A 12917-nucleotide genomic window follows, 5' to 3' on the forward strand; every position below is an offset into this window, starting at 1 on the left:
AATCTTGGGTAGTCGGTTTTCCCTGTTTTAATTCTGGAATTGGGATGACACACATGGGTTAGGTTTTGAGGTAGTTGGGGGTAGGGATGGAGAGAGTTTACAAATGAAGGGGATGGAAAGGTTAGTCAGCCATGTTACTCAGCTGGGCCCTACATACAGAGGGCAATAGTAACATCTCGCCTTGTTCTAGGACGGGATGGTCCAGTGGAGAGGGTTATCAAGGAACACACATGTAAGTATACACAGCTCCTGTCTTAGCAGTTCCCTCCTTAGTCACACAGTACTGTCTCGTCAGCTCTGGCTCCTCCTCTCCCTGTGGGTTTCTCACATTGGGACTGCTGGGAGATGATACACCAGAGGAGAACCGGGCATTTTCTTGCTGCATGTGAAACTGGGGGGTGGGAGGGGGCTGTAGAAAGTGAGACACGATGAGGTTAAATCGTAACAGAATCTTCAGCTACCTTGTTCTGTACCTCATGAAGGGAAGGAATGAATGACATGGGAATGATGCACAATCTTGGTCTCAAATACAGCTTCCTTTCCTCGGGGCCTTGTCCCAAGCAGTTGCTTTGCTGCATTTGACTCATTTCTAGTCATTTGCTAAATTTATTTATTTATTTTTTTTTAAAAGAAAAAGCACAAGCTTTTCCCATCGTATCACATGGCCTAATGATTATAAAGCTAGCTTCTCTCCATTGATAGGCTGCTTTGTGAAGATCAGGCCTATTGGGTAGCCTTCCATGTCTGCACTACTTAGCCTGCCAAGTAATAACTGTGTTCTACTTTCAACCTGATAACAGTGGTATAGGGCATTTGAGCTCTGTTGCCTTAATGCATTTTGTGACAATTACAAAATTGTAATGGCTTGAGCCTTCAATATCATAAACTGGGTTTTAAGTTGTGGCAACGTAGGCTGGACATCATTTTGTTAGAAATCTAGTCCAAATACATACTGTTTGGGGCTGAGTTGCAGAAGGCAGCCATACGTGGACGTAGATCTATACCAGGGGTCCCCAAAGTCCCTCCTTGAGGGCCAAATCCAGTCGGGATTTCAGGATTTCCCCAATGAATATGCATGAGATCTATGTGCATGCACTGCTTTCAATGCATATTCATTAGGGAAATCCTGAAAACCCGACTGGATTTGGCCCTCAAGGAGGGACTTTGGGGACCCCTGATCTAGACAGTCCAGAAGCTTTTGGGTTGTGCCTATTAAGCCAGTAGATGGAGACAGGCTACAGACCCCATAAGGGCACTACGCAGCCTGAAGTCTTTAGGCAGATGCTGACAGGTAAATCATGCAGCTTCTTGTTGGAGGTAAACTTCTGGTCCCTTTGAAACAGTGGGGGGGGGGGGGGGGGGGGTGTTCCATTTGGGTTATTGCAGATACTTTCTCATTAAAAGAGAAAAGTTTGTTTTTAAGAGAGGTACAGACTTTTCAAACGCAGAAGAGGTTTCCACATGGTTGTAACTCTTACCTTTGTAAGTAAAGAAAGAATATAAAACCTTTCTCGGGGGTCACTCGGTCCACAAACATGCATCACTAGGTACTTAGGCTTATATTTGGCGTGTGTGCGTTTGCATCCTTAAAGTTTCAAAACAACTTAAATGTCTGTAGTACTTTAAACTAAAAATGTGCACTGCCTAATTGCTAAAAGTCTGAAGTCACAATCATAAATTGCTAATATGATAGTGTATGTTTTTGAACTGAGTGATCCATCACAAAAGGCATGTTGTGCTTCCTTCTATGTCTTGTCTTGGTATATGTTAATAAGTTTAAAAAATTTTCTACTACATATGATAATCGTTCCCCCCTCCCATTTTCAGTAATAGCTGAAAGTGACTTGCATTCTGTAGGTATTTCTCTGTCTAACCCATATCTGTTACTCCCTCTCTAGTCCCCTGCCTTATCCGGTTCATCATTTCCCTTGTCATTACCTACCTGAGCAAGTGAGCAGCATGTATAGATTTGCCCTTTTTGTCCTGTCTTGTGTCATGATTAGATTGTAAGCTCTATCAAGCAGGGACCGTTTTGCATGTTTAATGTACAGCTTTGGGTGTGTCTGGTAGCGCTGTAGAAATAGTAGCAGTAGTGGGAACAAGATACCCCTGGATGCCAAGCTTGATGCTCTTAGCCACTCATTTTTACATTCTGTCATAAAATACTAATTTTTTGTTTAATCCTCTTCCCCCCCTTCCCTTTCACCTATTCTGTTCTAGCACAGCCAGTAGAGGCAAAGGGAGCTCTTGGTTCTTGTATAACCCCCTTGCTGTTACCCAGTTTTTGCTTTATCCCTTTTTTATTTAGCTGTTTGTCCTCCCTGTGCGGTTTGCATTCTTTTTTGTATAGCTTTGAGTATTCTGAGAGGATCACTGAATTTTTTGTGTTTGTTTTTTATTTTTGATCCATTGATATAAAACAACAAATATTGCTGGAAGTTCAGCCAAGATAAGTGGCCCTCACACAGTTTGATTCATGGTCTTGTAATATCGTCTTGTGTTCTGTTTAAGATGCCCCTGAAATACTTTCTTACTTGTCCATTCAGACTGGCTTAGCTCATGGATATGCTGGAGAGACTGAGGCCAAGATTCTCAAACACATGTTAAAGCGATGGTCTGCTAATGCAGCCATTTTGATACCCCGAGACATTCTTAAAAAATCACGCATGCAAAAGATTCACTAAATTTGCATGTGCCCATCGCTGGTGATAGCGATGGGCACATACACAGAAAAAACACTGTCAATGTCGGGGGTGTGGGGGGAAGCCACCTAAAATTACCAGACGTGACCCCTGCCGTTGACCTGACTGACCCCCGTAGCGAGGGAGAGGCCCACTCTCCCCCACTTTCAAGTGAAATCAACATAGATGAGCCAAAGGATGTGGACATCCTCCTTCCAGCTGCTGCTGTGTCGTCTAAAATGGGAATGCACCAGGGAGGGGTCTTAAGCTCTGATTGGCCCATGTTGTTTAAGGCATCAGTCATTAGCAGATCCAAAGCTTGTTTAACCCTTTATTTGGTATTGTTGCTCAGAAGCAGCAAGTGTTTTTCTATGGCTCTTATGGGAGATCTGCATCTCCAAATGCCTGTTACTTGGCACTGTTGCTCTCGTTCAACGTCAAGTTACGTAAAGCATCCATTTTCACCATCAGGAGTATTCAACTTTTTTTGTTGTTATAAAAAGCATAAGTAACAATTACACAAAACCGCAAGGAAGCGAACATATCCCTTCCCCTCTCATTGAACAATATATAAGCAAATGATGTATAAAATCAGAACATTGGTTTGTGGTCTCTAGTTCTTAGACCTCAAACCTTTATAATCTAATGTCATTGAACCAGGCCTCCCCCCGGGAGCTCAGTGAGTATCATGGAGACATTAGTCACCATCTTTTGTGATTATCTTCAATTTTTTTTTTTTTTTTTTTTTTTTTTCATCATTCTTAAAATCTAATGTCAGGGTGTTGCACAACTGAGAAATGCAAGATGAACAATAGACTGACTTTTTTCCAACACAGCTGGCTGGTATCACTAGACCTAAGAGACAGACATGTACATATCGATTCATGAGGCACACTTTGTATTCCTCAATACAGTCTGATACCATTTGGCTTGTCTGCTGCTTAGCAATATATCTCAGGAAAAAAGCTCCAACTGGCTCATCGCAGGACGATGTCACTAGAATTCACTGGTACTAACTACCAGGTTTTCTCTCTGCAAAATTCCACTGCTTCTGTAGTGCTACTAGACAGATGCAGCACTAACAGCCTTAGCTTCATCTTGTTTAACAGTGGTGAGGGTACACCTCTGTGCATCCAAAAACAAAGCATTTTGAATCCTACTACACAACATCTGCAGCCCATTGTGTTGCCATCTCTTAAGGAAGATTTTGTTATCGCAGCAGAATATTTTGGGCCTTATCTGGTCTTCAGGATTTACATGCTCACTCGGTGATTTCTGTAATTACACTTCCCCCTCCGTATTCACAGGGGTTGGGGGCAGAGCCGGCCCACGAATATTAAAAATAAATGTGAATAATATTCGGGCTGGTTTTGCCCCCCCCCCCCCGAAACCTTACCTGGTGGTCTAACAGGTTTTCAGGGCAGGCGTGTAGGAAGATCACTCCTGCCTCGAAAATCCACTAGACTACCAGGTATGGCTTAAGGGGGGGGGGGGCTTAAAGGGTTAAAAATAGCCCAAAAAAGCATTTTTTTGTTTTAAAACCGCAAATAATCGAATCTGTAGATAAGGAAACCGCAAATACGGAGGGAGAAGTGTACTGCCTATCTCCCAGGTGCCATAATGGAAACTTTGACTTATTCAGCATCCTTTTTGCCTTTGGAAATAATAATTCCCTCTTTTCCATTATTGAGAGACAGACGGGGGATGAGCTTGGAGTATACTGCAGATCCTACTGTCACCACATCTGTTTTCAGTAGCTACCTCCTTCCTTCCTTTTCCTCCAACAAAATATTTTACTGAACATTGTAAACTGTAGTATCCCCTGATAAGTGTTATATCAGAAAGCTAATGAACCTGAATTTCTGCTTTTGCCCACTCTTATTTATCTCTAACTTTGTATTATGTGGAACAATGTTTATTGAACAGGTGGAATAAAATGACAAAACCATCAGAGACAGAAGACCTGTTCAGAAATTTTACAACAATCTGCAATCCCTACCTCCATTTCTCTGCCCACCTGTCCCCCACCCGATACCAAAAGCCACAGTCCCAGAATCCTGGATACCTCCAAAATGCAAGTGATACAGAGATATGGGGCATCTGCCACAAAACATCAAGGCTATGTATGGAAGTATAGTGACCAAACACAGCAGGATACCTCTAACTTTGCATTAAATCTAAACTGTTAAGTCCACCCAATGCAATTGCTGACTCTTTCATACTAATAAATGAAATGCAGTCTGTTCAGCCCCTGGCCTCCAGATTTATGGGAATTTTCTGTCTAAAACCTCTACTCCAAAGGGGTTACTTTCTGGGACCTCAAGGTTCTCATGTGCAAAGCTGCCTTTCAGGCTCAGGGCCACACCTATGCATGCTTTGCTTCTGGAAGATACATTCATTTCATCACCTTCACTCAACCTGACACACTGCAGGTTCTTGTACATTAGATATAGACTTGGATACTGTAATGATGGGCTACATCTTGCTAAAGCAGGAAAAAGAATCCTTGCTGAGAAACTTAGACAGTATGTTTCTAGGCATTTAAACTAGAAGGTGGAGGACAATTGTATGTATGAAGGACAATTATGGTGGCCCAGCAAAAGACAAAATGTGATGGTAGTAAAGATAGCAATGCAAACAATATTGGCAACTCACTTCTTAGTAATACAACAAGAAGCGAGTCTAAACAAACTATACAAAAATGAGTTTACCACTGAAAGATAACTGGAAAGCAATGACAACGAATGCTTGCAGTCTGAGCAACAAAGTTTGACCTGGAAGCCCTGATGCTAGGAGTAGACTCCGATATTTCTATCAGAGACATGGTTAAGTGATTCCCAAGGATGGGATGCAAAAATACTGGGATATAATCTTTTTAGGAAGGACAGAGAAGATAAAAAAGGAGTAGCTCTCTATGTAAAGACCAATATCCAAGCGACTGAAATGCAGTGGACCTGGGGGGAGAGAGAGAAGCTATATGGATAGCTCTGAAAAGATGGAACTTCTATCTACATCGGAGTAGTCTACAGACCTCCAACTCAAGCGCAGCAAATTGATAAAGATCTGGTTGCAGATATCCAAAAGTTGGGAGAGAAAGAGGTGGAGGTGCTGTTGAGAGATTTCAATCTGTTGAATGCAGAATCGAAAAGAAGTAGGGAGATCATGGATGCCTTTCAAGATGCTCTGCTCAGACAAATAGTGACAGAACCCACAAGGGAAAAAGCAATACTGGATCTGGTGCTCAAATGGGGAAAGTGTCTCTAATGTCTGAGTGGGTGCCCAACTGGGAAATAGTTTGGATTGATACTACAGTTGGATTGATACTACAGTTTAAAGTGAAGGATAGCTACACAACTCAGATGTCCTAGATTTCAAACATACAGACTTTAGTAAAATGGGAGAACATCTGAAGAAAGAAGTGGAAAAACAGTGGTCTAAGCTTAAAGGAGCAATAACAATGGCTACCGACCTTTATGTGAGGAAAAGGAAACTGATATGGTTCTCCAAACCTAGTAGTGGAGAAGTTAAAGGCACAAGAGTTGGTGTTCGTGAAATATAAAAAACACTCAAGAAGAACAGTACAGAAAGGAATACCAGATGAAACTGAAAGAAGCCATATTTGGTGAAAGCGGAAGAACAAATGGGAGTCACAAATTTTTCAGATATTGGTGAAAGGAGGAAGACGAAAAATGGAATTGCGAGACTAAAAGATGCTATATTCTGTTATCTTCATCTTATCGTAATTTTACGTTGCTATTTATTCCAAACAGGTCCTGTCGGACATTACCTACAAAAATGTACATCTTATATTTTTGCTCAGTAAATGTATTTCTATACTACTGCCTTCTTAAGGTCGCTGCACTCTTTATTTCCTCTGAATATTTGCATATTGTATTTCACTGAATGTCCAGCAATTTGATTGTAAACCGCCTAGAAGTTGCAAGATTGTGGCGGTATAGAAGAATAAAGTTATTATTATTATTATTTATTATTATAATAAACTCATGTAAACCATTCTGAGCTCCCCTGGGAGAACGGTATAGAAAATTGAATGAATAAAATAAATATGTGGAGAGTAATGAGGGAAAAGCAAACATCTGGAGAAGGACCGAGATTTGTCTAGCAAAGTTACAAATGAGAATGGAGTGGATACCATGCCATTCACTGAAGAAAGTGTTTATGAACAACTTGAAAAATTGAAGGTGGACAAAATAGTGGGACTGGCCAGGATCCGTCCCAGGATATTGAGGGATCACGGAAGTTCTGACATCCTATTAAAGATTTGTTCAACAAATTTTTGGAGACAAGTGGTTCCTGGGGATTGGAGAAGAGCGGATGTGGTCCTTATTCACAAAAGTGGTCAGACGAAGTGGGAAACTATAGGTTGGTAAGACTCACTTCAGTTATTGGAAAAATGAAAGAATTATTGAAAGAAAGGATAGTGACATTACTAGAACCTAATGGGTTAAAAGATTTGAAGTAACATAGTTTTACTAAAGGTAAATCATGGTAAACAAATGAGTTCTTTGGGTGACCAGAGAATTGGATCAAGGACATAATGCTAGTTGTAATTTACTTAGATTTCAGCAAAGCCTTTGACATGGTTCCTCATAGGAGGCTTTTGAACAGACTTGACGCTCTGAAGCTAGGACCCAAGGTGGTGAACTGGTTGATGGACAAATGTCACTCAGAAGAAGGAAAAGTGAGTAGCGGAGTGCCTCAAGGATCGGTGCTGGAGCAAATCCTGTTCATTGTTTGTGAAAGACATTGTCGAAGGGTTAGAAAGAAAGGTTTGCCTTTTTGTGGATGATACCAAGATTGTAACAGTAGACACCAAGGAGAGAGTGGAAAACATGAAAAAGGATCTGTAAAAGTTAGAGGAATGGTCTAATGTCTGGCAACTAAAATAGCTTTATTTATAGCCCATCATACCTTTCAGTTCAAGACGGTTTACAACAAGAGACTGCATAATATGCAGCGAAGTTACATCAGTAGGAACATACAAGCAGACGTGCCGCAAAATTACATATCACGAAGTGGAAGTAAAATTCAATGCAGAGTGATGCATTTAGGAATTAGAAATCTGAGGTATCTGTATATGCTGAGAGATGAGGCAAATATGCATGGATGGGTTGATATGCATGAGGCTAATATGCATGGATGGGGTGATAAGTGTGCAAAGATCTAAAGGCAAAGAAATAATGTGACAAGGCCTTGGCTGTTGCCAGAAGGATGTTAGGTTTACTTAGCAAGCTTCAACAGCAGCTCCAGGAGTTGGAACACAAGGTATCGAGCTTTAATAGTAACGCCAGTAGTTCAGGCAGACCTCTGCGATCTAAAACCAGTAATATCAAAGAAAAAGATAATTTAAGCATAAATTTTTTGAGTGTAACTGTTGAGCAGACTGGATGGACCATTCAGGTCTTTATCTGCCGTCACTTACTATGTTACTATTATCCATATTATAATGTGGTTCTATAACAAGATTATTCTAAGGACTCATCCACGCTTTCTACCAAAAACTCAGCTCTTTATAAAATGTGAAGGATTTTTTTCATTCTTATCAACTTTTCCATCTGCAGAAGTCTTCAGCTTCTAGAGGATCCAGGGACCATTATGATGGTTGGTTGGTTAGTTGGCTAGCTGGGAGGGAGGGAGGTAGAGAAATCATTGAGTGAGCATGGCAATCCTGAAGACCAGATAGGCCCAAAATGCCCTGCTGTGTTTTCTTGTCTCTTAAGATTGTTAAACCAGCGATGAAGACGAAACGTAATGGGCTGCCTCGGAGTTGATGATACAGATGTTCTGTAAGATTCAAGCTGCTTTGCTTTGGATGTACAGAGGTGTACCCCTTGCCATTGTTGAATAAGCTAAAGCCAAGTCTGTTAGAATTCTATTCTTGAAGATTTATAGGTCCCACCAATCTCTGCACTAGATTCTAGGTGGATAACGTATAAAGAACGTTGATGTAAAACATATATGTTCTACAGTACAAATCTATGAAAACAGTTAACCCAGTAGTTGTTGCCTTAATCCAGTTTTTCCATGGAGAAAGTGAAGTTTTTTTTAACCTGTAATAGGGTTCTCTGTGACAACAGGATAAAACCACCACCATAAGAAGATAAGAATTGCCATACCGGGTCAGTTCAAAGGTCTTATCAAGCCAACATGGTATCCTGTTTCCAACAGTGGCCAACCCAGGTCCCAAGTACCAGACAGAAACCCAAAGAGCAGCAACACTCCAGAGCTGACATTGTGATGTCATAATCAGGATTGTGGAGTCGGAGTTGAGGAGTTGGAGACAATTTGGGGTACTGGAGTCGTGGGTACCAGAAACTGAGGAGTCAGTCAAAGGATTTACTGTGTCTACCAACTCCACAGACCCAGCTGGTCATAATGCCTCATTCCACCAATGCCTAAGAGCCAAACTCAGCAGTGATGTCACAATGGCTTGATTGTCGTTTAATTGATTCGCATAAGAATAGCTCTACTGGGTCAGATTCAAAGGTCTATCTAGCCCAGTGTCCTGTTTCCAACAGTGACCAATCCAGGTCCCAAGTACTTGGCAAGATCTCAAGGAGAAAATAGATTCTGATGCCCATCTTAGGAATAAGCACTGGATTTTCCCAAGCCATCCTAATGACTCATGGGCTTTTCTTTTAGGGAATTATCCAAACCTTTTTTTTAAACCCTACTAAGCTAGCTAACCATCATTTGAAATTTGAGTTAGTCAAGGGAGTATTACAAGAGAGGCAGTTGCTATTAGGAGAGTGTCTTGCATATGTCCACAGTCCTGTAGATATTTTTGGGCTCTTGTAAAGATCAAGCTAGTGATGTCACCTAGTTGACTGGTTCTCGTGTCCATACATACACACTGATCCATCTAAGGCCAAGCTCTGTGAACCTAAAGCGGCCAGAAAGTAGCTAGCACTACATTTATAAGAGCTTAGAGGGTGTAGTGATTAAATGTGCTACGTATCAGGGTGTCCCCCTCTGACATGGGAAGAATGTTTACAGAATATTGCTGTTCTGTTATCTGTGGGTGGTGAAGATTCACACACATTACATTAGTGTTTTCTATCCCACCAATACCTTTCAGTTCAAGGCGGTTTACAAAAAGAGTTGGTCTGAGCATTCCCAGGGAGCTTACAGAGTTGATAGAGTAAGCTTACACAAATTGAAGACTAGCATGAGCGATGGGTTTTGGGGGAGGGTTATAAGGTTTTTGATTAGCTCATTTGACACTTTTTTTTTTTTTTGAAAAGTATAGTTTTCAGTTCTTTCCTAAATGTTTTGTAGTTGGTTATCTTGGTCAGTAGCTTGGAGAGGTGGCAGTCTATTTTCTCTACTCTGGTGGCTAGCAGTTCGTCGTATAGTTTTTTACTTTGTAGCCTTTTCCTGGGAGATGGGTGGAGAGAGCCTGTGTTCTCCTTGGTCTTGAAGTGTTGTTTCTGATCAGGTGTTTGTTTAGGTAGCTGGGACCAGAGTTCACCAAAGAGCACGAAAGAAACATTGGGAAAAATTTAGTGGTTTTAACGATTTTAGCTAAGATTGCATTAGCCACATTTCATATATTTGAAATATACTGGGTTGAAGGATACTGCTTCTGCTAAAGGTGAGGGAATCTAGCAATGGACATATTTGTTTTGTTGGAAGGGTACTACTAGATTGAATTTATTCTCATGTGGCTGCCTTCCACAGGTTGCTGATTTTCTTTACTTAACACTGTTGCTCGAGGTTGAATCTGGTTGGTTCTGCTTAATATCCTGCTATTCATAGATCATAAGAGTGTGTAATAAAAAAAAAAAAAGTCGATAGAGGGAAGGAAGTTGAAACTAATGGATTTAGATCCTAGATCCTTAAAAAAAAAAAAAAAAAACCACAACAAAACCCCACTTCAGGCACCTGCCTTAACTGACAGTTGTGTTGGAAAGCCTGTTTTTTATGGTTCCTCCAGACCGGCACAGACAGATGGTTTACACTTCTTCGCCAGTAGGTGGAGACTGAGACACATTGACTTTTGGTTGTAGTACAAGTGGACTGTACAGTCCTATTTACAATCAGTCTGTTCTCAGTCTCCAGTAGGTGGTAAGCCTATTCAAGTTCAAGTTTATTAGTATTTGATGAATCGCTTATTAGAATTACTAAGCGATGAACAAAATTAAAAATAGGGTATATTACAAAAGGGAAAACATTAACAAAATGCTTTCATATAATACATACATGAGTAGAGTAAGGAGGGAAAGAGGAATAGTTACAATTTTTGTCTTAGTAGAAAGAACAAGGAGGAAAAAGGGAAAGGGGGTAGTTAAAACTTTGGTACATTTTGAGATTTTTATTGAAGGTTTAAGTATTAAAAGCGTCCTTAAAAAGATAAGATTTTAAAGATTTTTTGAACAATGTAAGATCTTTCTCATTTCTAATGTATTGTGGCAAAGAGTTCCACCATTGAGGGCCCATCTTCTGGTTAGGTAGGGCCTGTTCGATCTGATCCTTTATTTTCTGGCTGGCACAGACGGATGGGTTTATGATCCTCTGCCATCAGCTGGAGACTGAGAATACACTGAATTCTAACAGCACAAGTGGGTTGTGCTGCCCCTCATCAAATCAGTCTGGTCTCAGCCTGTGCTATCTTGTTCTGTTTTTCTAGGCCTTACCTTAGGAACTGTTGGAGAGCTGTGTTGAAAGCCTGTTATAAGTAGGTTTTCAAGGAAAATTTTAAAAATTTTGTAAAAGGTTCTGCACAAAAAACTGGGGGCAGAGAGTCCAGTGGAGGCGAGCAGCAACAAACAATACATACCGTCACACTGAATAGGTGACTATCCATTCACTTAGAACCCTCTGCTTGACGTGAACTGATAGTAGAGCCAAGGGGGAGGGATCTTGAGTATTCAAGCTCCTAGTAAACTTCCCAGGACAGTTTGGTGTAGTGGTTAGCACCATAACCTCAGCACCCTCCGGTTGTGGGCTCAAACACTGCACTGCTCTTTGTCACAGTCCTCTGCTGCCCAGGTACATTAGATAGATTGTGAGCCTGCAGGACAGATAGGGAAAATGCTTGAAGTACCAGTATGTAAACCACTTGTATACCACCTTTATCCCAGGACAAGCAGGCATGATATTCTCACATGTGGGTGACGTCATCTACGGAGCTCCGATGCGGACAGCATTTCAAGCAAACTTGATTGAAGATTTAAGCTTTAAGCTTGCTGGCTGCACCACGCATGTGTGCCTCCTGCTCCACTAGAGGGTGCATCCCCTCCTCGTGGTCTCCAGTTCGATTTTTTTCTGCTGTGCTAAGAAGACACGTTTTTCTTAGCGCTGCCCTAGTGCCTTCTTTGCACCGCAATTTACTATTCTTTTTTTTCTTTCCTTTCTTCATAAAAGTCGCTGTGCATAACCAAAAAAAAAAAAATTTTCTTCCTGCTCATTGCACTTTTCGCGCCTTTTTCTCACGATCCGGGGGCTCCCGGATCGCCGCGACCGCGAGGCCTGATTGGCCGCGGCCGCCTGGATGTCCCGGCCCATTACAGGCTTTAAAAAGTGCACTGGGTGCGAGCGTCTTCTATCTCTCACAGACCCGCATCGCTGGTGCATCCTTTGTCTGGGGGCCGACCATCCAATGGAAACTTGCTCCCGGTGTGCAACTTTTCAACAGCGGGCGCTCCGCCTCCGACGGGCCCGCATGGCAGAGCTATTTGCTACCGATCAACCCTCGAGATAGGCCCCAGCCTCGATCTCGGCCTCGAGTACATCGGCCCCAGCCTTGGGACTTGACTTCGAAGACCCCGAGCTCTCATAAGTCCTCTGCCCCGGGTAAGTCCCCTCTTCCTTCCTCAGGTTCCACATCGTCAAAGAAGCCAACCTTGGGGACAATGGCCGCACAGAGTGGAAACTCCTTACCCACGGTCCCGGTAAAAACCCCGAAGACCTCGGGACGTGCCTCCACCCCTCGGGAATGCTCCGAAGCGAGATCGCCCCCGGTGGAGAGCACAGCGGCCTTGGACATGCCATCGATGCTGTCCGTGCCCATATTCCAGGACCTGCTCCGAGCGATGATCACAACGGAGCTATCCGCTGCCGTGGCTCACCTTCAACCGGCCTCGTCCTCGACCTCGCATGCGCCAGACCAGCCTGAGCAACGCGCCAAGACCCCTCGAGGAAAACCGCGCCGTTCTCGTCGCCTCTCCTCTTCATCGGATTCCTCCCCGAGGCATTCAAAACGAAAATCGAGAC

The 12917-nt window shown here is 42.3% G+C and overlaps 1 protein-coding gene across 2 annotated transcripts in view; it reads left to right on the forward strand.

The window, feature by feature from the left end:
• Positions 1–12917, forward strand: part of KHDRBS1 (KH RNA binding domain containing, signal transduction associated 1) — a 40841-nt gene that overhangs the window by 12591 nt on the left and 15333 nt on the right. The window contains exon 5 of one of the 2 annotated variants that reach the window (XM_033955487.1): positions 191–232. The exons of the other annotated variant lie outside the window; for it this stretch is intronic. Coding sequence (XP_033811378.1) covers positions 191–232 — 42 coding nt within the window. The remainder of the gene's footprint in view (positions 1–190; positions 233–12917) is intronic. 2 annotated transcript variants of the gene reach the window in all.

Source organism: Geotrypetes seraphini, chromosome 8 (assembly GCF_902459505.1).
Source record: "Geotrypetes seraphini chromosome 8, aGeoSer1.1, whole genome shotgun sequence".
NCBI lineage: Eukaryota > Metazoa > Chordata > Amphibia > Gymnophiona > Dermophiidae > Geotrypetes > Geotrypetes seraphini.